The sequence below is a fragment of the Helobdella robusta genome, assembly GCF_000326865.2.
Source record: "Helobdella robusta unplaced genomic scaffold HELROscaffold_4, whole genome shotgun sequence".
In the NCBI taxonomy this organism is placed as follows: Eukaryota; Metazoa; Annelida; class Clitellata; order Rhynchobdellida; family Glossiphoniidae; genus Helobdella; species Helobdella robusta.
In genome coordinates, this window is record NW_008704902.1 from 287,878 (window position 1) to 314,172 (window position 26,295).

The window sequence follows — 26,295 nt, forward strand, 5'->3', positions numbered from 1 at the left end:
CAAAGGAGATAAATATCTACACATACACACGTGCACACACACACGCGAGCGCGCACACACACAGAAATAGAGAGAAAAGACCTCACCAAGTAGATAGATGAAAAATATTGTCATCGCAGTTTCAGTTGCTAACAACTAATTTTATTACTGTTGAATGATAAGGGTTGAATAAAAAAATTATTAACAAGAAGAAAATGTCGGTTGAATTATTATAAAAATATACAGGTTTTCTCAGAAGCTTTAAAAGTATATAAACAAATGTTTTTATTCATTTCCACTTTTCATTCATTCATTCATCTGCAACTGTCATCATCACCTTGAACACCCCCCCCACATCATCGCCGTCTATAAATCCATGAACAATCTTTTCAAAATTATGCAAACTAATTACCCTCATTCATCAAATTCAATACAACCTCTACCACAATAAGCACCAGAGTATTTAAAATTCTTTCTCTTACTCACCACCACCATCAACAACAACACTTTACTAAGAGATGATGAACCAGCCAATTAAAAGAGCTGTAGGTTGCCGGAAGTGGAAGCATCCCTCCACTTGGGACCGTCCTGCATCTTGGACCGGCACATGGGACATGTACGCTCCCTATCCAGCCACGAAGTTATGCACTCATCACAGTATATATGCTGTATGTCGTATGTTGTTGTATGCTGTATATCGTATGTTGTTGTATGCTGTTGTTGTATGCTGTATGTCGTATATTGTTGTATGCTGTTGTTGTATGCTGTATATCGTATGTTGTTGTATGCTGTACGTCGTATATATCGTTAAATTTAGTGAGGTTAAATTATTTGTGGCGTGACGTTAGTGCAGAGCTAACGAAATAATGCTTATGCCAAACTTTAATTAACTTCATTGTTTACACTTTATTGACAAAAATAGACAAATGAAGGAAAGAAGAAAGATCTATGTGAAAAAAAGAGCTGATGAGAGGTAGAGAAAAGAAAAGTGAAGACATCCAACAAAAACAACAACACACGTTTAGACGACATTTTCCCCGAGATCGGGGGTTGCCGTTTGGCTACCTATGATGAAATGACAATGATGACAGAAGTGACAATGGCCCTCGATGAGGGCAATTGTCACTTCAGTCATCATAAGTAATTTATTTGGCTAATTTTTACGCAGGACGCCCTTCCTTACGCAACCACAGTTATAAGCGGTGGGCCTAGCCTTTGATGATCCAACATCACTCACAAGGCAGTGAGGGTCAGTTTAATGTCATAACCAGGACATCCAAATAAACAAATACTACTACTAGTGGCTGAAAACAAGACAAACTAACACCGCAAGGCAACTGGACAGGAGAGACAAAAGCATCATGACAAACGGCACACATGTTGTTGTACACTGCCAGCTGCTGTGCCGACGGCGTCGAACCATAAATCTGAAGGTGCAGAGGTTTTGCTGCTTGCTTTAATCATCAACTAATCATCAAATCAACCAACCAACAATCAGCAATCAATCAAACCAACCTGGAAATTGGAGAAAATGCTGATACTTTTTATCAAATCTTTGGCCTTTGCATACACATCAAACGACTGGCAAAACAAACCAAAAATAAATATTACTCATCAGCTATGAAAAACATTTCCAACAAAAGAAACATGACAAACAAAATAACACAAACACCAATTTTTCATTGTTAAATTAACTGAAAAATAAAACGTTCAAGCAAAACACATAATCAATAAAGTGAAACTAATTAAATAAGATGAAAAACAAGAGTATTCAAAGTCAGTCAGCTTCCATAGCAAACCTTGCAGATGGTGTAAACAATGAGCAGACAAGTTGAAAGTATGTAGCCCTCATTCTCAGAGTTGCTGAAGAGAAAATAGAACCATGGTGTGATTGGGATGAGGCAGCGATATGATTGGCTGGCCATCTCGATCAACTGGTAACACTGGCCCTAAATGGTTGGTTGGTTAGTTCATTGATTGACTGATTATTTAAAGTTGACAGATTGAAGCAGTTAACAAATGAACAAAAAACTATTCATTTGAAAAAGTAAATAATTTATTAAACCCTGAAGCTATGGCATTGGAGAACGTGATCATTAGTATACTTGACAGATTGGAGACCAACAAGAAACCAACCCCAACATAAAAACGAAAGATTTACTTGACAAAACTTTTAATGAAACAAACAAAAAGCAAAGTTTTACATCAAACCAAACCAACTAGTGTAGAATACATAAAAAAATCCACCAAAAGTAGAAAAAAAATGTAAGGCAACTATCAAACAATCAGTCAGACAAACAAGCAAACAATCAGACAAACAAAACAGAGGATTGGAAAAAGAAGATTCAATCCACAATAAAACAGTGAAACAAACAAAGAAACAAATGAGAGAAGAGAGAGAAGAGAGAGAATAGGAAACCTTCTTCCTGCAGCAGATGGTCCTGTTTGGTAGGCAGACAATGACCAACTTGATGGCAATGGTGGCAAACTTGATGATGAAATCATTCATGCCAACAATCCACAACAACGTCCACAGATCAACGGCTGGAAAGGATGGAAGGAAGAAATACAAACTGCATGGACGAATGAAATGAATGAAAGATGAGCAAATGAAAAAATGAATTTTGTAAACAGGAAAATACTTAGCAAATGAATGAATGAGTGAGTAAATGAACGAATGAACGAACGAACGAACGAAGGAATGTATGAATAAATGAATAAAAAAATATATGTAAGAATGAAAGAAAGACTAAATAGATGAATAAATCAATGAACGAATGAAAAAAAAACCAACAGGCGAAAATAAATGAAATTAACCTTTTGTAGAGGTGTTGATCAGCAAATGTTAAGTAGAGTAGAAAAATGTTGAAGAACAATATGAGGCCCACTGATACAATGTGCTTTATTTGCCCCCTACAAAATTTCTGGCACTGTAAATGAATTGAAGAAAGAAAAAAATTCACATATAGCAAACTAAAAAAAAGCTGAGATATAAACAATATGAAAAAGTGTCTGTATGATTCATTACATTCCATTCATTCATTTATATTTCAGATAGCTTTCATCTGTACAACAGTAAAGAGGTGTACAGTACACTAATATTCTAGCTACATGATCTATCTATATTCTATCACTTTTATATTTAAGTTTGAAATGTTGTTACAGTGCACATGTCAATTTACAATATGAAATTCAAATAGTTAATTAAAAATTTTTTTTAATTTTTAAAGTTTTTTGAATTATATGTTAAATTTACTAAGTAAAGTATTGCTTATATACATTTATATTGCAGTAGCAGGTTGACAAATTTTCACTCATGTACATACAACACTCCAATCGTCAATATATTTCATTATATTTCTATAAATACTAACCCTTGGTGAAGCAACTTCTTGAACTTTTGCATTGCAGTAAATAAATGTACCAAACATTGCAAAGAATATAAGGATTCCTTCAGAATTGAAAAAATAAAATAAAGATAAAACAACTGAACAAATTAAAAGCAATTGTTTTATTTATTCTACAAAAAATTAAACTCTGAATGTAAAATAAGATAACAATTATTAAAATCAGGGGATGGATAATAAAGAAGAAAAAAAATCAAATTTGAAACCAAGTCTGTGATCATATCCAACTTTGACCAGAGCAAGAATTATGAAAGGTAGAAAACCATCGAAAATCTTTTTTAAATTAAAAATAGGTGAAGTTTCTGGGCCATTATTTGGTTGGTTTGGTTGCTGTGTCAAGAAGGGAGAAGCTGAAACATGGTGAGGGAGTGATGGAGGAGGTTGATGATGACGTGATGACAACGGGGGAATGTCAACAGATGATGATTCTACTGAACTTTCCATGTTCTTGGCTTGGGTCTTAGCCTTTCCAATTAAAATTTAATTTTAATAATTAAATTAAAATCAAAATATAATTATTAAATAATCATTTTTAATTTTATTATGTTAAATTTGTTTAGAAAATAAATATGTCTAAAACAATTGACTAAATTGTTAAAAAAAGTTGAATTTATAAATAAATCTTTAATTCAAATTAGATTGAATATTTATGAAATTTTAATTTTTTTACTTCTACACACAAAACACAAAAAAGGTGAAAAAATTCGGTCAATTTTAGAATTACTTTATTTATCTTTAATTCTTTATCAAACAGAGAAAAAAAACTACATTTGAAAAAACTTCTCAGAAAGTAAAAAACGAAGATGGTTACACAGTGACGGATTTTTAAAATTAAGTCTGCTCTAAAAATTATTTTAAAATAACGTACATTTATAAATAAAACGCTCACCAGCCTAAACAAAGTCATCTAAGTTAGCAATCTAACAGCAATTAATATGGAAGACCGTTGACGTTTATGTAAAGTTTTTCCGTAAATTTATTCCACATAGATGTGAAAAGCTGCGAGTTTGTTAATTAAACCGTTACAATCCCTGAACTGATCCCTGATTCAGTAGTTACATCAGAGCATTACAATTACACATTTTCATGCTCAAGAGATTGAGTAGTCCGTTAATCAAGTAGAAAACTAGCAGATTAGTGTACTATATCTGTATTACAAAATGAAAATTATTCTGTCAAGAACGCCGTTATATTCATTACCAAATTATACAATTTTATGCTTTAGGAGTTTGAGCACTACAAGAATTTAGTAAAAAATTACAGGCTTAATTTACCATATCAGCACCACAATCCTAAAATATCGAACTATAATTTTTGCTCTGTAATATAATGATAATGTACGGTTAATTCCATATAGAAATACTACATTATTAAAAACGTCGGGATTTCCAAATTGTACATTTTCATGAATCTAGTAAAAACTACCAGCTTAAATCACTATCAGAGCCACTTTCCAAAATATGTTGAACTATATTGCGTAGTACATAGTGATAACTGCACACATTTAATGGTCCTTGAGTTTCGGACAGACTTTATTCGAACGATGCCATCTTGTAGTTACAGCGCGAGACATGGTGCTTATAAACACTGAGCTAATTTGGTAGCTATGCACTATGACTTGCTCTGAAGGTGGCGCTGAATAAAAAAAACCGATTCCCATGCATTATTTGGTATTTTTGAGTAGTTGTACAAAACGTTCAAACTCTTTTAGTATTCATACGGCATACATGGATCTATATCCATGACGGCATATGATAGAGTTATAGCTCTATATGCTGTTAAAACAACACTTTCACATCTCAAATTCTCAAATTCAAATGGTAACAAAATCATTTTAATTGAAAATCTGCCAGTCTGAATAAAATATTATCTCTACTTCATTTAAATTGCTATTACATAATAGTATTATAACCATTATAACTATAAGTATGATTGTGGCTAATATTAATATGAATTTTTAATCATTAGTATAGCATCTTTCATTATCATTATAAAAAAGACAATGAGTCATCTCGTGATTAAGGCAGCCTCATCAACTTTGTACTTGATAAATGACAAAAAGTTACTATTTATTACAAAAATTACTCTGAAATAAATTTATTTACTTGTCTTTAATACAATCAAATTGTGCAAAGGTTAACTGCGGTCAGAAGTGCCTGTATTTTCAATTTCATCTATCTATGCATCAAGTGCAACATGGCCGCATTCGTTGCCGATTCATTATCTGCCAGAATTTTTAATTATTAAACAATTTTGCTCAATAGTAAATGGAAGATGAATGATAGGTGATTTAATTTAATTTTATACATATTTTTTGCATTTTTTCAATCATTATAGTTTTTTAATGTATTTCCATACGCTAAACGTCTGTTTTTTGTTTTAATTTAATTTACAATATTTACTACAGTTACAGTGTAACACTGTTACACACTTAATTTTTTTCATTTCTTTTAATTTTTCTCAATTAAAAAGTAATATTTTTAGATGCGATTGGGTTGAGATATTAGAGCCTAAATCACAAAAACGGATATATGCAAATTTGGCAACTGGGGAGTGTAAATGGGATCCGCCAGTTGGTGTCAAAATGTTGGTCACCTTTCATTTCTATATTTAAAATTTAATTAAATTTTGTAAAAAAAGGCTGAAAAGCAAAACTGGTCTATCCAATGCTAATCTAACAGATCACAAGCTTGTTATGTTATTCAATATTAATTCACACTGGCCTTGCTCACTTAAAGACTAAGCAACACTATTTTTATAATACATAAATAAGGCACTGATATTTTATAGTTTTTTTTAATTTTGTGAACTGATCAAATAAATAGCATTAGTGATTAGGATTAAGTTAGTATTTGAACCTGGTTGTTGGTATTAACAAACTAAACTAACACACCAGTCTTCACTTGTTCAGCCCACCTTTCAAGCTATTATCAAGTGTTAGGTCTTTGAATTAAAAATGATATAATTCTGCTTATTATATAAAATTTACATATCAATCATTTATCAACTCCAGCAAAAAAAGTGCAGATGACGAGAATCAGTGGTGGGAGTTATTTGATGCCAAATGTTCAAGATTTTATTATTACAATGCCAGATTAAAAAAAACAGTTTGGCAGAGGCCAAATAATTGTGATGTCATTCCTCTTGCTAAACTTCAAGTTAGAATTTAATTAGTGCACAATGATTTGATTGATCAAATAATCTCACAAATACTGCTCATTATGATTATTACTACTTGATTTTTAGATTTTATGTATTTAAATTGGAATTTTAACTATTTAAGTATCAAAATTAATTTACCCTTAATGTGATTTTTATTTCAAAAATAAAATTTTCAGACTCTTAAACATAACACTCAAACAACATTGGAACGAGACTTTAACATATCCCCATCAGCTTTTCTGCCTAAGGATATATACACCAACCATGTTGTATCTCAGGACAATGATGTGAGTTGATTTTGCTGTTTATATTAAAAATGTTATACTTTAAATTCATTTTTGCATATAAATAAGTTCTGCTTGATGTTTTATTTTTTACATCCTAAGAATTTCATTTCTTCATCTGATTTTTTGTAATTTTTTGCAATCTTTTATTTTCAGTTTAAAGGTTAAAGCTAAAACATTTGTTATGTTTTATATTTATTTATAGTTTTTTATTATTATCCAATTAGAAAGGTAAATATACAAAAGAACATATTCGTGAGTGCTTTATAAAAATTTCAGTTCAATTGTAATAAATAACATGTAACAATCTGCATAGCATACTTCCTTCCATTTGTGTTTGTACTGCTATATATTTACACAAGCTGAAGAAAATTCATAGAGTCTTTAATTGAATGGATAATTTATTATACTTTTTTGTAGGTGATGTTTTTTTTTGATGCTCAACTTACTCTGCAGATATTGGTGTAATAATTATAGATGATAAAATGGTAATGGTTGAACCATTTAAAAAGTGCTAATTATAGTTGACTGGATGATTTGTAGTCTTCACAGTCATCAGCAATTACCTCTATAGTTTGGGTTATGTTAACAGCTAAGATAATTTATATTGTAATGGCAGTAATTGTAGAGGAAGTTGTATGAAATGGATGATTGAAATCATTTTCTAATCTATTTCTACAGATGATAAAATAAATTTTATGTTGTTTGATGCTATTGAAATTTCATTTATTAAATTATATTTTAATAGTTGAGTATTCTTAACAGTAGCAGTTGTCTACAGTAGCAATATTTACACAGAAGAAGTTTCTAGTGTAAAAATCATTTCTATTTGTTTTTGCACTTACTGTAGTTTGTTTTTTCTTCTCCTCACTTGGTTCAAGGCTGTGCAAACTCTAACATAAAAAAATCAGAGAATGCATTGCATTCAGTATCATTATGCACATTATTAACAGTGATAAAAACATCAACAATTAAAGATGTCTGAAGTAACAGCACTATTGTTATTAGTAACAATTTGAGGAATGTAGCTTTCAATGTCAAAAACAACTGCAAAAACAACATCAACATCATCACAGGCATCTTCCAAATTGCATATTGATTGGTTCATTGTGAAGGCATGACTGTGTATTTCATGATGTGTTCAACTGTATAGATGTATGTACCTTTGTTCCTATGTGTGTATGTGTTTGTTGATCTCATTTGCACTGCAAGTTATGTTTATATACAGTTTGTATGTTTAGTTTTCTGTTTGGATTGGAGTATTATTTTATAATTTATTAGCTCTTTGCATTCTTTGGGGTTGGGTGTGTTTATGTTCTAGTGCAACTTTTTAATTATGTAATTGTGTATTATATTTATTGTTCAATGATTGTCATTGGATAATAAGTGCACTTGAGATGTTATCAATAATTTCCTACAATAACTTATTTATTCATTTTTTCATTATTAATTGATCTTTTTCCTTTCATTCATTCATTCATTCATTCATTCATTCATTCATTCATTCAGTCATTTTCTCTTTCATTCATCCATTCAGTCACATTTTACAGCTGCTCTTGTTGTTACTAGGTCATTTGTATTTTCTTTGAAATGAAAACAATTTCTTTTTAAAGCCTTCAGACTGTTAAACATGTGTTGATAAACTCCATGGGATAAACATGAATGGTTCTCTATTTTGATTCTCTATTTTAACGCATCCAAGTGTGCATGCATATACAATGCATATTCTTTTGCGTATTTATTTATGCACGTGTTTGAACTGATCTTTAAATGCAAACTTATGTATGCCAATGGTGTTATGTATGCATTAAGGTATTAATTAATTAATGAATGTGCCTTAATGGAGTTAACCATAAATTAGTTATAAGTATGTGATTGTGTGCATGCACTTTAGAGATAAAGTAAGGTTTTTTTGTTGGTTTATGGTTAAATAATATATATATATATATCGACTTGATGATAACAATGTTGATCTTGAAAGAATTATAAATAATGCAAGTTATTTTTATTGCTATCTTATATCTATGGCTGCTATTTATCATCTACTGATTTTCACAAGTTCCAAGAACTATGTATATTCATATGCAAAAAATAACTTAGTGCAATACATCAATGATGAACTTGCAGTACATACACATACATTAACAGACATATATTGTGACACAAACACACACATCATATGCCTATGTATGCATGCCTGCAAATACAAAAATCTCAGTTTGGCATCAAATGATCAAGTGAGTGTTTGATATATACATTACCTACTGTACATTAGTCACCTATTTATAAATGATATGCCAAATATATATGTGTGCCTTTTGTTATGTAATGTAATAATGCATTTTCATTAAATAGATTTTTTTATTTTTCGTGATAAAAATTGTTTGATTATGATTGAATATATATATATTCATTTATATTTATTTCCTAGTTATTTAGTACTACTTCAAAATGAACTGGGTGTTAGTAGGAAGTGAAATGATGATAGCTATGCAATTATGATATGAAAATAATACAGATGACAGATGACATTTTGATAATTAAAAAAAAATTTGACAATCTTTGTGGTTGTTTTTATCATGGATGTGGTGTAGTTACTCTAATTATATTGGTTGTAGTAGTAGTAGAAGTAGTGGTGGTTGTAGTAGCAGCAGCAGCAGTAATTGAAGAAGTAATAATTATAATACTAATAAAACCAGTAGCAATCATAGAAATATTGGCAGTAATTCATGCTATCTTTGTAATAACTAATAATAATAATAATATAATGAAATCTGTTATGGTAGTTTAATTGCAATTTTATTTCATTCATGGAAGCAGTTTTGAAAAGAGTAAATTATATTTACCTCACATTTATAAACCTACTCCATGCATCTGCCTATGCACAACATGTATACAACATGTCAGTGTTTACGTGCACACACACACACACACACACACACACACACACACACACACACACACACACACACAAATAAGTGAACCATTGATAACGTTTCATTACATTATGTACACCAGCTCCACCAAGCAAGCATGCATACATAACATACACAAGTGGCGTGTATCGCGTTGTATTGTTGTATGTATGTACATTTTTGTACAATTTTTGTTTATATTCGTCCACACAAACGCCCTGCCGTTCTATGCCTACCATCTTTTCACTTTGTTTCTCTACTAGATTACAAGAGGATATTGCTTTTCAACTGTTACATACAAAATGGCTGTGGATGTCTACATTTTGAATGGAAACACATGTTTCTTGTGTTTGTTTGTATATGCATATATTTGCGTTTGTACCTGTGTAGATGTCAGATGATTCCTCATTTGTTTATTTGTATGTATATTCGCGTTTGTATGTGTGTATGTCATATGATTCCGTATTTGAATGTGTGTTCCTCATGTGTTCTTTACATGCATTTGAATGTTTCTGTATACATGTTTTGAATGTAAACCTGAAATATTAGCCACAAATTTGATTGTTTCATTCATGCATGCATACTCAGTACATTTCATGTAATAGCAACAGGAGAAATGAAGAGAAAGATCTTGCTCATGAATATGTAAGCTCACTTAACTAAGATGGGTAGGTGGTTGTGGTAATGATGAAAATCTATTCTTTGTTGTTGTTATTGTGGTTGTTGTGGGTGGTGGTGTTCCAGTTGCTACTGATTGTGTTATTTTGTGATTTCCTTTGTTACAATAGTTTAGATTGCTATCTTTTTTAATCAAGCATTTCTCTCTCTCTTTCTCGCTCTCTCTATCTCTTTCCTCTACTCTCCTTCTCTCTCTCTCTCTCTCTCTCTCTCTCTCTCTCTCTCTCTCTCTCTCTCTCTCTTTCTCTCTTCTCTCTCTCACTCTCTCCCTCTGGAACACACAACAACATATGTTTCAAATGATTCGGTTACATGTTTGATTTATATTTTGTTTTCTTTTTACTATTCGTTTTTTTCTTAAGAATTCTTATTTGTTATTTTATTTTTAAATATAGTTCATTTATTCTGAAGTTTTGAAGGTTCTACTTTGTTTTTTGAGTTCTCAAAATTATATTGATGCACTATATAAATATGGTTTGCGTGTGTGCGTGTGCGTGTGTTTCTGTTTGTAGTGTGTGTGCGTAATGATGTTAATGCATTTGAATGCTTATATGTCCTTTGATGGTTATGAGTGTGTGTTGGTTAGGTTAGTTATACAATTGGATACTCACCAGCAACTCATAAAAATTAAAGATGAAAGGATAAAATGAAACAAATATCATAGATGAAATAATGATTCACCTACACGCACGCGCACACACACACATATGGGTGTGTGTGTGAGCGCGCGCGCGTGTGTGTTTGTGTGTGAGAAGTTTTATTTTATTGTTTTTATTATTATTTAATTATACTGTTATTTTTCCAAGAATTTTATTAGTGATATTCTGAGTGTAGTAGTATAAGTGATAGTAGTAGCAGCAGTGGTAGTATTATTACTAATATTAGAACTGGTATCAGGCGTTGGTGTGTGCATGTATACATTTCTCTCTGAATGTTTATGGAAAGATGATGGATGGCTCTGTACTGCTGTGATAGACTGAATGAATAAATAAATGAGTGAATGTTTGTATGAATGAATAAAGTAATAAGTGAAGGAGTGATTGAGTGAATTAATGGAAATTTATAGAAATGATTTTAAAAAACATGATCTAATAAAAAATTAATGAGTTAATTGGTGTTGAAGGATGAGCAAATTGTAACACTGAATCATGGTTTTTTATTCAATTAATATTAAATGCGTCTTATTGTAAATGTTTGAAGTAATAGATAAATAAATAAAACATTGAAGTAACGATAGAGAATTAAATAAATGATTGAAAGAATGAATATAATTGTAAAGCGAGAGTGCAAAGGAAAGGTACTTAGAAGAATGGCTATGTTGCATGTGACCAAATGAAATGAAGCATTTAACATTGCAATGACCAGAGCCATTGAGCAGATGAGATAACTGAATGAAGTGGAAAGCTGGAAGGAAGATAAAAAGAAATAAATAAATGCCTTTTCAGATAGATGGATAGATAGTAAAATGCAAGCTGAAAGGCTCAGAAATTGGGTCATAGTTTGACCTAATTGCGTTGTTGAAAATGTTGCTTTTCGTCTCTGTTGTATCTATATTGTTATGTAATTAGAAATGTGTTTAATATTTTTACACGCATACCTTCAGTAAATTCTCCTATTATTTTAATCCAGTGTGTTTTGTAATTTCGTTTGATGTTCCAATTAATGTTGGTATGTTGCATCTCTCTCCTTTTTTCTGTTTCTCTTTTTTCCATCTCTCTTTCTCTCTCTTTCTCTCGCTCTCTTTCGCACTCTGTTTCTTTTTTTAACTCCTACTAGGAATTTAAAAAAAAACTGATATTACTTGTGTTATTTATACCAACTTTCTTTTTATTGATGCTGAGGCTAACTTTGGCTGATGTCAATGTTTATACTGACATGTTGATGCTGATGTTGGGTACAGATGTTTTTGATAAAGTTGGCTTTGGCATCATTGTAGCTTTTTTAGTAGATAAAATCACATTAATGTTAGTTTCTGTAATCGTTGCCAAATTGCGTTTAACTTAATTTCACTTATTTTTTTTATAAATTGTCATATGTAAGTGATTAGATTTTAGTGGTGGTGATTAATGTGTTGTAATTTAATTTAATTACAATATGATATGGCCACAGCAGTATTTGTTAACAATAATTTTAACTCCTAGGGTAGCATTTTAAAAAGTGGTAATGTTGATGATAACAACACAGATGTGAAAATGATGATCAAGTGGTACAGATTTTAACATTTATAATTTAACAATTTCTTGATGCCAGTGATGACGACGACTACGATGATGATGATGATGAGAATTTTTGAGAATAGAATTGATTATTCATCAAATACAAATCTTATCTTGAAAACAATTTACTTACATAGAATATTGTTTACTGTGGAAATGACTTTCCTAATGTTTGCTCATTCACTTTCTTATGTATACATTAATTCATTTGTGCCTGTTGTATTGCATGAACTAAGTGGGAGTTGTTCAAATATTAATGTACATTTATTCAGTTATTTCCCAAATCATACTTTTTATATTAAAGTTTATTTATTTTTTATTACTGGTTATATAAATGGCAAATGTAATTTTGTTTAATATTGCTTGTGAATTGTCATAAAAAATTATTTTAACTGGTCCATTTCACTCTTTCTTACCAAGCGTTATTTATGGGGCCAAAGGATTTGCTGTAATGAACCAGATCAAATCACTGCTAGAAAGTCATTGAAGAGAAAAAATAAGAGAGAGAGAGAGAGAGAGAGAGAGAGAGAGAGAGAGAGAGAGAGAAATCTTGAATTGCTTATACACACTCTTGATATTTACACTACATGGTTTTAACGCTTCAGATTTTCAAATTCAGTTGTGATGATATCTGAATAAATGGTATTTACTATGAGTTTTTGTTTCAATATTGAGCATCACTCTCGTAAGATATGGATAGAGAGAAAAAGAGAGAGAGAGAGAGAGAGAAAGAGTTGTTACTTGTGCCATAATAGTTGTGAATTTTTGGGGTTGTTTACAATCAGCAATAGGGAAACTCTCAGCTAAATTATGGGAAATTTTTGATTGTAAAGAGCAAGCACCTGATACTGGGAAATTATGGTTACAATAGTTAATTGTCTGTCTATCTGCCTGTCATATGTTTTTATATCACTACTCATTTGTCAGACAGCTTATTAGCTTGCAGTCATTAATTTGCAATGCTATTGTTATAAAAGTGTGATTTAGAACATTCTGATTTAGTCAGACAAACTCTTTACTGTGTTGTGTGAATTTATAAATGCGGCCTATATTATTTAATATTATTAACATTATTTACTATTATTATTATTATTATTATTGCTAATATTATTATTGTTATTAATTTTATTATTATTATTGTGAATTGAAATGATTGCTCAGAGGCAGCACCAGCAACAAGTTGATCCATCCTCTTCGTCGTCCTCATCATCGTCCTACTTTAGGATGGAAATGAATAAGAATGTCAACAGCAGCATGAATGCCAATGATTCATCAGTTAGTCTTTTTTTTCACTATGATTCTTTTTGTAATAATAATTCAGTGCAATATTTCATAATATTAAAATGCTAATAGAGATGGAATATAATAAAAATATTATAGTGATATAATATAATAAGAATATAATAAAAGAGAAAATAATGTATGGAATATCAATGTACTGCATTGTAAATCCTGCCCTGTTTACTTAACATTCAATTCTGCTAGGATGGTCATTTAAAAATATTACTAGCATTATTTCTAACCTAAACATACCTATTAGTATTGTATAATATTCGATAATTACTATTATTTAGTCATATTTACTGCTATTACAACTGATATTGTTATACATGATACTATTATAGATTTCATTGCTTCATTATATTTAATTCTTTTTCTATTATGTAACTCATCTTTTATGATTATCCACTTCATCATCAAATATCCTGTTGTTTAATATTATCTTTGTTGTTATTATTATTATTATTATTATTATTATTATTATTATTATTATTATTATTATTAATGACTAGTGCATGATGTTAAGATTATATCATATCGCTGAAATGATTTTCAAAATGAGATAATAAAGGTTGCCAGATGAATGAAATGAATTTTCAAATTTCCATGATTATATAATTTTCATGCTATTTATATTTTTTTTCATCCCTAAAAATACTGAAAACAGGTTGAGTTACATGTCTAAAAATTATTTTACCAGCAGGCCATTGGATTGAGCTCTTACAGAAAGTCAGATGATATTAACATACCGTCATCAAAACAACAACATCAGCAGAGAATGAAAATTGATGATAAAAAGATTAACATCATCAACAACAACAGCAGTAATATGAGTAGTAGCAACAACAACAGCAACCCCAGTAACAACAACACTGGTCGACAGATATCCGAACATCATTGGCACTCACAGACATCAACGCTCCCAACAACAGCACCAGGATCTGTGTCATCAACCGCTATGATGATGTTGATGAATAACAATAACAATAATAATGATGATGCCAACAACCAAAATAGTTACAATGGACCACAGCAAGTTTCTAAAACCAGCAGTCGAATTACAACTAAAAAAATGTTGCAATCATCTCAGCAGCAGCAACTACAACAACAGCCTCATACAAACAGCTTAAACTTGAGAAGCAATTCTGTACAGTATTCTCAAAGCCCATCTATGCAGTACAATAGCAGTGGTAGTAACAGCAACAGCATTATCACTAACAACAACCATAGCAGCAGGCCATCAGAATCTCCTAAGCCAAACTCCATGATTGGAGGTGCAACTAATAACACCAATGAATACCAACGTTCAAGAAGGTTTTTAGAAGTATATTCATATAATAATAATAATATAAAATCAATGATAGCAGTACTAAGAATTCTAATTTCAATAAAAAGCAGTAATAATGAGCTATCACATTTTTTTAAATTGTTAACAAAGTCAAATTTTTTATTTAGTTATGTGTTTTACTTGACAGATGCACAATGATACATATGCCTGCATTTATCAAGTTTATTCTTTTCATAATTTTAGCTCGCCACAACAAGTGCATCTAAAATCAAAGAAGTCATCCAGTAGTCAGATTGTAAGGTATTCGCCTGCATTTGAGCTGGGACAACATCAACAATCTCAACAACATTTGCAACAAACGTCGACATCACTGCGACACCATCAACTCTCATCATCAACTCGTTATTCCCAAGACAGCCATGTTGCAACTAATGATCAAATGTCATCTGCTTTATCGCCAGTCAAGCACAATCTTCTTCATGACTCTGGAATATCATCGTCATCGTCATCTTCGACACCAAGCAATGCGTCATCTGCTGCTACTAAAGAACCAACAACCAACCTACAACACCACAATAGTACTGGCAGTAACAGTAACAACATCAACAACAGTGGTATGTTTTCTCAGCAACAACAATCTCAGCAGCAACGGTACATCAACCAAAAACAGCTACTTCAAGATGTCTCCCAAATTACAGCCGTGCAGGTTACACCACGACCCAAACCAAAAGCTTTTCCTCGAACTAATCCTAATATGTTGTCGACAAGGAGGAGGTCACCAAAATTTTTTATTTCATGGTTTTTTTGTATTTTTTGCAAAATTTTTCACTGCTGGTAGCATATTATTTTTTTGTAAACCAACATTTTACTAACTCATCATTAATGACTTTTTTTCAGGGCTTTACAGGAACCACTGACAACTGCAACAACAACATCTGTTTACTATCAGCAACATCACCCACAACAGCACCAACAAGAGATCAACAATCCATCTACTATATCAACTTTATCCAATCAAAACAACAACAACTTCAGCAACAACTCTTTTGATGAGGTCTTCAATCAAACATTTGTTGATTCAAGTCTCTATGGCTACCATCCAGGCTCACAAACCCTCCAGATGACAAGGTCATATCTCGGAGATAGGAAGAAAAAGAAGGACAACTCTTTCTCAACATCCAGCAACAATAATAATAATAATAATAACAACGTAAACAATTATAAAATCAACAATAATAACAATATTATGAAAAAGGAAAAAATTAGTAATGTAGATTATGATTACTCAAATGAATATGACAGTGACTCGTCCACATCATCATCAACATCCTCACTGACAGGCAGCAACAACAACAACAACAAAGGCAACCACATATTTCCTCCTCACCAGCGACAACAACAGCATCAGCAACATCAACACCACAAACATAATCCAGCTGGCCACAGGGAAGTCGCAACACTCAGACGAGTAACAGAGGCCAATGCCATAACTCAGGGTCGATACAATGGTGATGAATATGTTCGTTACCATGGAGAGGTTGATGAAAATTTAAATGCTGCATTTTCTAGGATCAGTACATCATCTGTCCTGCAAAAGAGAAGCAATAATTTGCAGCAGCCCCAGCAGCAACAAATAACGAGAGTGCCACAACAATCAAAGCATCAACAACAACTTTACAGGAATAACACAAAAGTTGAAAGACACAGCCAACAGTTGCCACTGCCACACCAACATCAGCAGCAACAGCAGCAACAACAACAGGTGTTACAAGGAGGTGTTCGAATACACATGCGTAGAAACTCAGAGCCAGATTATGTCAATGTTTTCACGTCATCCAAGGATAACAGTTCTCAACAAAAGCAGCAACAGGAGGTGTTGGAAAGTAACAGAATGAGTGGTAACATAACAGGCAACAATGGTTCTCAAACACTCAGATCTAGAGATTTGTCTCATCAGCAACATCATCATTCTAACCAGCAACAGATTTTTGTTCAGCAGAAAAATTTTGATCTACAGCAACCAAGTTCTCAACCATTGGCCAAACAACCAACAAAGCAAAAGCCTTTCCAGCAGCCTCAACAACAGCAGCAACAACAGGAGGAAATTATTTGGCTCAAAGATACATCAAGGCAGCAACAACAACAACATTGGCAAAATTTCAACAATGCCAGCAAGCAACAAGTTTCTCATCAACAGCCACAGTATAAGCAACACCGGCAACCACAACACCAGCCTGTTGTGTTAAGACATTCAGATATAAAACAACTTCCACAACAACATCAACAATATGGCAGCGTCGATGACGACGATGACGACTATGACAACTGTAACGAGAACAACAATGGAACACTGAGGAGGAGTGATGACCAACTCTACTACCCACCCTGCTACCTGCCTGACTACATCAATCATGAGGAGTTGCTCCAGAGCTTACAGATCGACTTGGATTATGATGACGTTGTGGCTTGTGCTGGCAGTACTGATGCTGGTTAGTTTCTACTTTCTCTTTCTTTCTTTCTTTCTTTCTTTCTTTCTTTCTTTCTTTCTTTCTTTCTTTTTTTCTTTCTCTCTCTTTCTCTCTTTCTATTTCTGCTAAATGTTGTTTATTGTTGTAATGTGTTTAGAAGTTGCATTTTTAAACAATGAAATGCTGATTTGCAGTTTCTTACATATGTTTATACTTTTTTTATGGTAGTTAGAAGTTGTGAAAGTATTTCTAAGAATGGCCCTAGTCAAAATTACTTTTCAAACAGCAGATGATATTGATGGCAATTGTCTGATATACAACAACATCAACAACAACAACGTATTGTCATCAGTGATGGCATCAACAACAACATCTTCCGCAGCAGTAACAGCATCCACATCATCATCAGTCCCTTCCTCATCTGAGTCACACCATTCGTCATTAAGACGCAGCAACAACAACAGCAGCAACAACAATGTAATTATAGTTCCCAGTCAAAGTACAACAACTACGACAACATCATCTGCGATAGTTCGACAAGTGGCCCTAGAAAAGTGTCTCTCCTTACAAGCACAGCTCACAGCATCCCATCGTCCTGTTTCAATGTTAGTGCCATTTGGTGGAGACAGCAGTAATGCTATTGTTAGTCAGGTGGCTGATTCTCTTCTTGCTCAGGTTAGTTCTTCAACTGTTTGCTCTTAAAAATTACTAAAACAATCAACACAGCCATAATTACAATAATCGTCTCAAATATCATCACAGAGCTGCCATCATTTTGCAATATTTTTACCATTCACCATCATTTTCTTTATATCGTTTCACAATCTTTATCACAACCATCATCACAACTGTCATCACAATCATCATTCCTAATCATTCATCAGATGGACATAGAACGGTTCATATCAGAAAATTTGAATGAACACAAGCAAGGACTGTTGGGGAGGGCAGTGCCCATCAGCAACATGCTCTCCTGGACGAAGGTTATTTCATTGCTTTTGTTTGTATTTATATGTATGCTTATGTGTGTGTGTTTATATTTGCCTTTGTGTGTATGTATGTATGTGTGTTTGTGTGTGTTTGTATGTGTGTTTGTGTGTGTGTGTGTTTGTGTTTGTATGTGTCTTTGTGTATATGTATGTACGTATGTATGTATATATGTATGTTTGCATATGTTTGTGTTTGATTGTCTGTGAAATGTTGTGAATGATAAGAATAGATCGTTGATTGGTGTCAATCAGCATCTGGTACGTGTCATGGCATTTGTTGTTTACTGTTATATTGCACCTCGTATTAATTATTATAAAGTAGATTTGATAACCAATCAGACAGTAGCAGTTAGTAATTGGTACGTAGTATGATTAATGTTTGTTTGCAGAGTCAATCACAAATAAACGAGTTCATTAATTAGGCTACACTCCCAGCCTGATATCTTTCATTATATGCTTGCTATCAGTTGTGTTGGTTTTTGCCTTATTTGATTTTCACCATTTTCAGTCATTTTTCCTCTTTCTATTCATTCCTAATCCATTATATGCGCTCATTTTCTTCCAGAATATCCGCTTCATTAACAGCCTTGATGCAATTACCAGCAACAAACATTAGCTCGTTTTATCATATTTCAACACTAGAAAATTAATTAAATGTTTAAATAACGTTGTCATCATTGTTGAGATGTATTTTTTCAATGCTAAGTCTTTTAGTTGCCCAGTAGAACATCCAAGATTGAAAATTGTTTTTAGATTGACTGGTTATGCATTTAATGATTGAGTACAGGATAATATGAAGAGTTTGAATAAAAAATGATTAATTGAATAAAAAAAACGCAATATATCCATGTACTTACTGATTATGATTGACCATGGCATATTTTGGTCATTGCACTTTGAACCACTGCATAACATGCTAACATGCTAAAATACAATGAGTACAAAGCAATACAAAATACAATAGAGATACAAAGAATATAAAGCAACAACTGAACCCCAATTTACAGGATCTCATACAGAAGCCCATGATCAGAACGGAGAACAAGACAGTCAAGAAGGAGGCCCTGGAGGTATTCAAACTCATCCAGTCATACATGGGGGACAAGAAGGCCAGGGACACATCAACAAACAGCCAGGCAGTCGTTGCAGTTGAGATCATGAACAAGGGCTGGAGTTGCATGGAACTCAGGGACGAGATATACATACAGCTCTGCAGACAGACGACAAGGAATCCTAAAGAGTTAGTTGTCATTCCTTTTTGTATGGCTTGTCATGATGATAGCATGATAGCATATTTTAATTTCTGTAGGAAGTTGGGATAATTGAAAAGTAATAATGTAGGTATTAGTTTTTATGTGTTCTTTATTTTTAAATATTTTTATATTTTTAACATCAATTACTCCCTCTGTACACAACTCATTCTTTATTTCTTCCTCTGAACAATTTTTTAGAATGCTTCTTCTAATCACTCCTTTTACCACATTTGTTTTATTCTCAATGTAAGTCTTTATATTACAATCAAACATTCTGTTAATATTTTCTATTTTATGCCTTTGGTTTTCATTATTAATTTTAATTAATACTTTTTTGGGAAAAATTTTAATTATTTCTACATCACCTACATTGTTTGTAAAAAATTTATGTATTTGAAAAATTGAAATTTTTGAAAAAATGTTTTCTTTCTCAGCCTCAACTACATAATTTAAAGGACAAGGAATGTCAGACTGATCTTCTGACACTCTTTGTCTCTTTCTTTCTGCCATGGTCAAAGAAGAAAAAAAATTTCTCCAATTGAAAACTGCAGCAGTAGGCTGCCCAGCCTATTGGTGGGAGCTTAATAAAGAAAACTAACCTCTCTTTTACTTATAAATAAAGTTTTTAAGAAAATTATAAAATTAATTTAATAATAATACAAATAATAACTTATAATGATAATAATTTGGAAACAAACAAACGCCATAACCCATGATGTTGATTTGATTCAGTGTGCTGGTATTTGTGATGATTCGTTCATATATTCATCATCATCATTGCTATCATCATCTTTTGCATCATTTAATGGTTCTACAGCAATTCTATTTTTCTTTTCACATCTCATTTTTGAATCTAATTAAATCTTATCAGTACGACGTTTTTCTAATATATGAAAAATTTCTGTGATTGTCATCAATGATGTATAATATTAAACACAACATTCCAGCATTACTTACTAACTTGATTTCCACAATTTCAGATCATCATCATAACACAATATAACACGCACTCAATATTGCAGTCGCATTTATCAGCATCATAACATGACAGCATGCCTTGTTACACATACCATTACAATCATCATCGAACAGATCCAGTCTGCTGCTAGGCTGGGAGCTGATGGCTCTGTGTCTTGGATTCCTTCCTCCGTCGACCAAGTTCCAATCCTACTTGGATCGTTATATCACTCGGACTCTCGAGACCAGAGACTTTACTGATCAGGTTGATAGGGAATGGGCGTTTGTTTCGTTTTAATGGAGGAATACTGTTTCTTTCATTCATTCTTTCATCCATCCATCCATTCCACCATTCATTTATTTACCTATTGTTTTTTTAGTTCAGAATTTTTTGTTTATATCAATGATAAAAATATGTTTTAAGAACGTATATTTTTGAGTTGTGCTGTACACTGATGTCTATACTTACATCTGTAAAATAAGATTAATTAGAATCATTTAAGCTGTTTTAATTTAATGACACATTCATCAAGGATGCATGCATGCACTCATCTACAAACATACAAACAAACTCAGGGACACTTGCACAAGTTGGCCAACGCTTGCATAAAGAGGCTTGAGAAGATATGTTCACAAACAGTTGTCAAGCACAGGCCAACTTTGGAGGAGGTGGAACACAGTAAGGTAAGCTAAGACGTATCTTTGTCACTATGTACGTATCTATGTGCAATGTTGTAACTTTAGCTTTAGCATTATAACTCATTTCGCTTCTGTTCTAATATTTTCATTGTTATAAGCGTCTCCAACATTGCTGTTAACATGCTTTTACATGCTTTTACACGACCACCATACCGTCCTGACGACCAATGATCATTGACAGAGGTTCCTCATAGACATATCCATGTTTGGAGCCAGTTTGGATGACATTATAGATCTACAGAAGGATCGTCATCCAACACTTCGCATTCCCTGGATACAAAAAGTCCTTTCAGAATGTCTCCTAGAACTCACTAAAGATCAACTTACTGAGGGCATTTTTAGGTTCGATTTTGTTAAAATCAATAACATGTATCGTATCTGTGTGTTGATTGATTTGACTTTTATAATCTGTATAGTTACACTTGTGTATTCATGCATTTGTTTGTTTGTTGCCTTTAAATGCATTTGTACAACAATTGTGTACAATCGTTGAGACGTTTTATTTTAATATATTCTTGAATGAATAATGAACAGAGTGCCAGGAGACACGGAAGAAGTGAACGTCCTGAAATCGAAATGTGAGAGTTGGCTGTCTCCATCGTCTGCAACCACCGATCCACACATACTGGCATCACTTCTCAAACTTTGGTACAGAGAACTTCATGAACCATTGATACCAACTGAATTTTATGACCTCTGTGTCGAAAGCTATGCAAATCCGGACTCTGCTATCGCCATTATGGACAAGTTACCTGAACCCAACAAAGTTGTTCTCATGTATCTCATCAGGTTTTTGCAGGTCGGTTGCCTTACATTGCGTGCGTTGTCTTGTATGAATTAAGTTTTGTTGATTGGAAGTTGATTTGTATCTTTGAATTTATTCCTATGTTTGTGTCTGTGTTTTTGACACGATATGTTTCTAATGATCGAATTAATGGTTAATTATCTAACCTTCCAATGCAGAAATTTTCAGTTGCTGAAGTTTCGAACGTCACCAAGATGGATGCCAGCAACCTGTCCATGGTTATGGCGCCAAATTGTTTGCGTTGTTTGACGTTGGATCCACAGTCAATGTTCGAGAATGCTCGCAAGGAGATGAACTTCCTGAAGCTGCTTGTCTTACACCTCGATACTTCCTCTGTTGCAGATTTGCTGCCTTAGATCTATTTTTTTTTCACACAAATTTTTATTTCATTCTTTTGTTTCTTTTATTTGTCTTCTTAATTTATTCATCATCAGATTTGTTATTTGTTTTCAATTTTTAAATATGGGAGTTTGTTGGTTTTTGGTTTATGATCTTTGTTTTGTTTTGTTTTGTCTTTGTTCTTTTGATTTCGTTTGAATAAATGCTGTCTTTGGTTGCCTCGGTGTTATATTTCTTGTGCTGTTGTAACCATTGCTGTTAATTGTTGTTGTTTGTTTTTTGCTGTCAGAAATCGAAGAGTCACATGCTTTAAACTAGAGAAACTCTTTATATTTTCATGTTTTATTTTCAATCTATTTATTGGTTTAATATTTTATCATAGTTCCTACAATCAAGTAAATGATTGTTTTCATGTTTTTACTTCTCAACAATTGTGGACAGATTTTAATCGTTCATCTTTTTAAAAATTCTAAGAAATTAACACAAATAAGGATACAGATAGATTTCTTTTTCTGTAGTCGTTTTCAAAATCAAATTTAAATTTTTTCAAGATCCAATTATAGATCAGCTTTCATGAGAGAAATTTTGTGCCACTTTTCTAAACGCGTGAAATGCTTTGTTCTTGCACTGTACATCATGTTCACACATTTACTGCTACGCTATACTGGTACTTTAAATTTGTACTTCTAATATATTAATATATATATATATATATATATATATATATATATATATATATATATATATATATATATATATATATATTATATTTTTATTTATTTACTTTGTTGTTAAAATAATTTAACTTCAAATCAATTGAATCAAATACTAGTATAATATATACAGTATTTGCAGTACAGTATATACTAATATATACAGTATTGTATGAATTCTACCGAATTGTTGGCATTAATCAATTTAGAGTTTGTCTTTTCAATTTCCCGTAAAGAATCTTCTGTAAATTGTTCATTTTATTAAAAATGGAATTATTATCCAAGTTCATGAAAAAACTTAATGAAACTGTTGTTCTGCTATCCACTTCAGAGCCACTTCACTATCAAGACGTATCATAATGCCATCGATTTGGTAAAATTCATACAATACTCTATAAAATATGGTCTCCTTCCAACTTATATATATATATATATATATATATATATATATATATATTTATATATATATATATTTATATATATATATTTATATATATATTCTATAAGGCTGTGACATTTGCAAATATATGTACAGAATGTTTTTTTTATTTTTCAAATTATTTTGTAATTTCTTTCGTTTTTCTTTTTCATCTAATGCATTGCTTGTAATTTTAATTGTAGTTATTATTATTCTTATTATTCATTATTATTATTATTACCTCATTCAGTTATTCATTTATTTATTTATTTATATTGATTATAGATGCGTTTTTATTTAATTGTCGTTGTTTGTAGAAGGTAGGTAGCACTGTCCACATAATTTGTGTTTCACATACTGTACAGGATATATGTTTTTTGTGTTTTTGTTTATTTAATTTTTAACAATAATAACTGTTAATATAATTATAACAATAATTATAATTAACTCTTATTATTAATACTAATAGTTATTAGAATGAAAACAAATATTATTTTTTATAGAGAACAGTTTTTTTCTGTTAATTCTGTTCAATCCTATTACTATGATATTCTAATAAAATACGATGTGTACCTATGTATGTGTCCTAACAATTGAAGCCATTTTCTTCTTTCTGTTAGAGTACCATACCATGGTTATTGTTGGCCGTGGGTTTCACCGAGATACCCCAAAACATGGCGACTTCAATTTTTTCTATTTTTATTTTGTTTTTCGGGCTCAGCCATTAAGGGGTGATATAAAGTAAATGGTCTAATGACCTTTAATCTTTCAACCTTTAAAATATAGATAATATCGGGGTGATCATTCATTTCATGCTATGTGTGTGTTAATACCCTTATCAAGCTGCCAACATTTATGCGGTTTCTTAGCGGTTAGTTCAGTTTATATCGGGGATAAGTTTGTAAAGGTTGGTAAAGTAACTAGCGGAGTTTACTGGAATAAATTGTTGAGTTTCTTGTTCTTTTTTCTTAATCTCCAGCTTCAATTAATTATCTTAAAAGATATTAACCAATCATTTCACAGTGGACTTTGTTAGATTAACGTGTTTCGTTATCAACTGATATAACTGACTAAATATCGAATTTATCATCATTACCATCATCCTGTTGTCATATCATCGTCGCCATTGTCGTAATAATGTTTTTTAATCATTCTTATTTTCGTCACTCATCAACGTCATCATTAATATTTCCTCAATGGCAAGTCAAATAGTGCTTTAACATGGCATTAAATGAATGATTTCTGCGAATGTGCACGCCGCATTTCAATTTTCAAATGTATATGCACGTTGTATTTAAATGTATGTACACGTTTGTACGTACAGGCGTGTATTAACTGCGTATGCGTGAATGTGTATGTGCGTATACGCGTGTGTTACTCGTTCGTGTGCTTATGTACGTGTGTGTCTGTCTGCATTTATAAATCAATGTCAGTTATTAGAGCTAATTTCTTGCAGTATTAATTAAAACTTCGCTAAACTAGTATTTATAATAATTAATTTCTATAATTAATTAATAATTTTTAGTTGTTGTTTTTATTGTTATTGTTGTTATTTTTTTATTATTGTTAATATTATTTCTGTTGATGTTTTCAAAATGATTAGGTAACCATTATTCATTTAATTAGCAACTCTTGTCGGTTATTTTTAAGATTTCAAAAGTTTAAGACAGCTGTATTTGACATTAAATTTTCTTATTTATATTATTATTATTTTATTATTATTGATATTATTTGTTATTATTATTGTTGTTATCTTAATTGTTATTATATTTTTAGTTGTTTTTTAGCATATTTCAACGTCCAAAGATGATTTTCGTTAAAGTTGTTTCAACTTAATTCTCAAATAGATGTTCGGTTTTTTGTTGCTATTTATTAAGTTTCTTTTTATTGGAAATACAATAAAAAAAAACGATAATTTTTACAATGAGCCTTTGTAAATTCAATTAAAAATTTAATTGGTTATGTAATAACATCAGACACGTTTAACCAGTCAAATTAAAGTTCTTTTGAAGTTACACCAAAAGTTAAATGTTGAAAAGTTAAATTGTGGTCAAGTGGCGTTGTGGGTGGGTATGTTGTATATGTTCCATTCATCGTTACGTTAGCCATCATAACAATTTCAAAGTGAAGGTGAAAAATAAATAAGTTGGGAGATTTTTTGTTTCATTCCGTATGATGTTAGCCTCACTTTCCACGAATTCAATCAATCGGGACATTTCAAGAATGACATGAAGGTGTTGAAAGTTTAAAAAAATATGTTAAAAAATATAGAAGAGAATCATTGTATAATAATTAAACCGGTACGCAACATTGACTTTCAAAGAGATGTTAATTCAAGATAATATTAAGAAATGGTAAGAAGCGAATTCGCGACTGGCGCACGTGTTTCTTTTATTAATACTTGCCTTTTGTAGATAGTATGTGGTACGTCGAGTGCCTTCATG

At 31.7% G+C, this 26,295-nt stretch overlaps 2 protein-coding genes across 2 annotated transcripts; one reads left to right on the forward strand and one right to left on the reverse strand.

Annotated features, from left to right (window-relative positions):
• Positions 1-513: 513 nt before the first annotated feature.
• Positions 514-3,830, reverse strand: HELRODRAFT_67009 (hypothetical protein; the record flags this gene model as incomplete). Its single annotated transcript, XM_009024265.1, has 8 exons — positions 514-645; positions 1,305-1,406; positions 1,495-1,560; positions 1,779-1,928; positions 2,399-2,552; positions 2,797-2,879; positions 3,354-3,430; positions 3,593-3,830. 8 exons carry the CDS (start codon positions 3,828-3,830, stop codon positions 514-516), a joined length of 1,002 nt encoding a protein of 333 aa, XP_009022513.1.
• Positions 3,831-5,850: 2,020 nt separating this feature from the next.
• On the forward strand, positions 5,851-25,771 carry HELRODRAFT_106880 (hypothetical protein). The gene is made up of 14 exons (XM_009024372.1): positions 5,851-5,972; positions 6,400-6,544; positions 15,503-15,708; positions 16,477-16,660; positions 18,563-18,661; positions 19,675-19,907; positions 21,013-21,142; positions 21,454-21,561; positions 21,758-21,918; positions 22,111-22,375; positions 22,540-23,439; positions 23,490-23,553; positions 23,581-23,884; positions 23,911-25,771. The coding sequence occupies exons 3-11, from the start codon at positions 15,650-15,652 to the stop codon at positions 22,735-22,737; spliced, it is 1,437 nt and encodes a 478-aa protein (XP_009022620.1). The 5' UTR covers positions 5,851-5,972; positions 6,400-6,544; positions 15,503-15,649; the 3' UTR covers positions 22,738-23,439; positions 23,490-23,553; positions 23,581-23,884; positions 23,911-25,771.
• Positions 25,772-26,295: the final 524 nt, after the last annotated feature.

Bases quoted from the DNA above. Each gene is read 5' to 3' on its own strand.
- HELRODRAFT_106880 (XM_009024372.1), top strand. From the start codon at position 15,650: ATGTCATCTGCTTTATCGCCAGTCAAGCACAATCTTCTTCATGACTCT. The intron at 18,662-19,674 runs GTTATTTCATTG...CCCAATTTACAG, and splicing joins ACATGCTCTCCTGGACGAAG to GATCTCATACAGAAGCCCAT. The intron at 21,143-21,453 runs GTTGATAGGGAA...AAACAAACTCAG, and splicing joins CCAGAGACTTTACTGATCAG to GGACACTTGCACAAGTTGGC.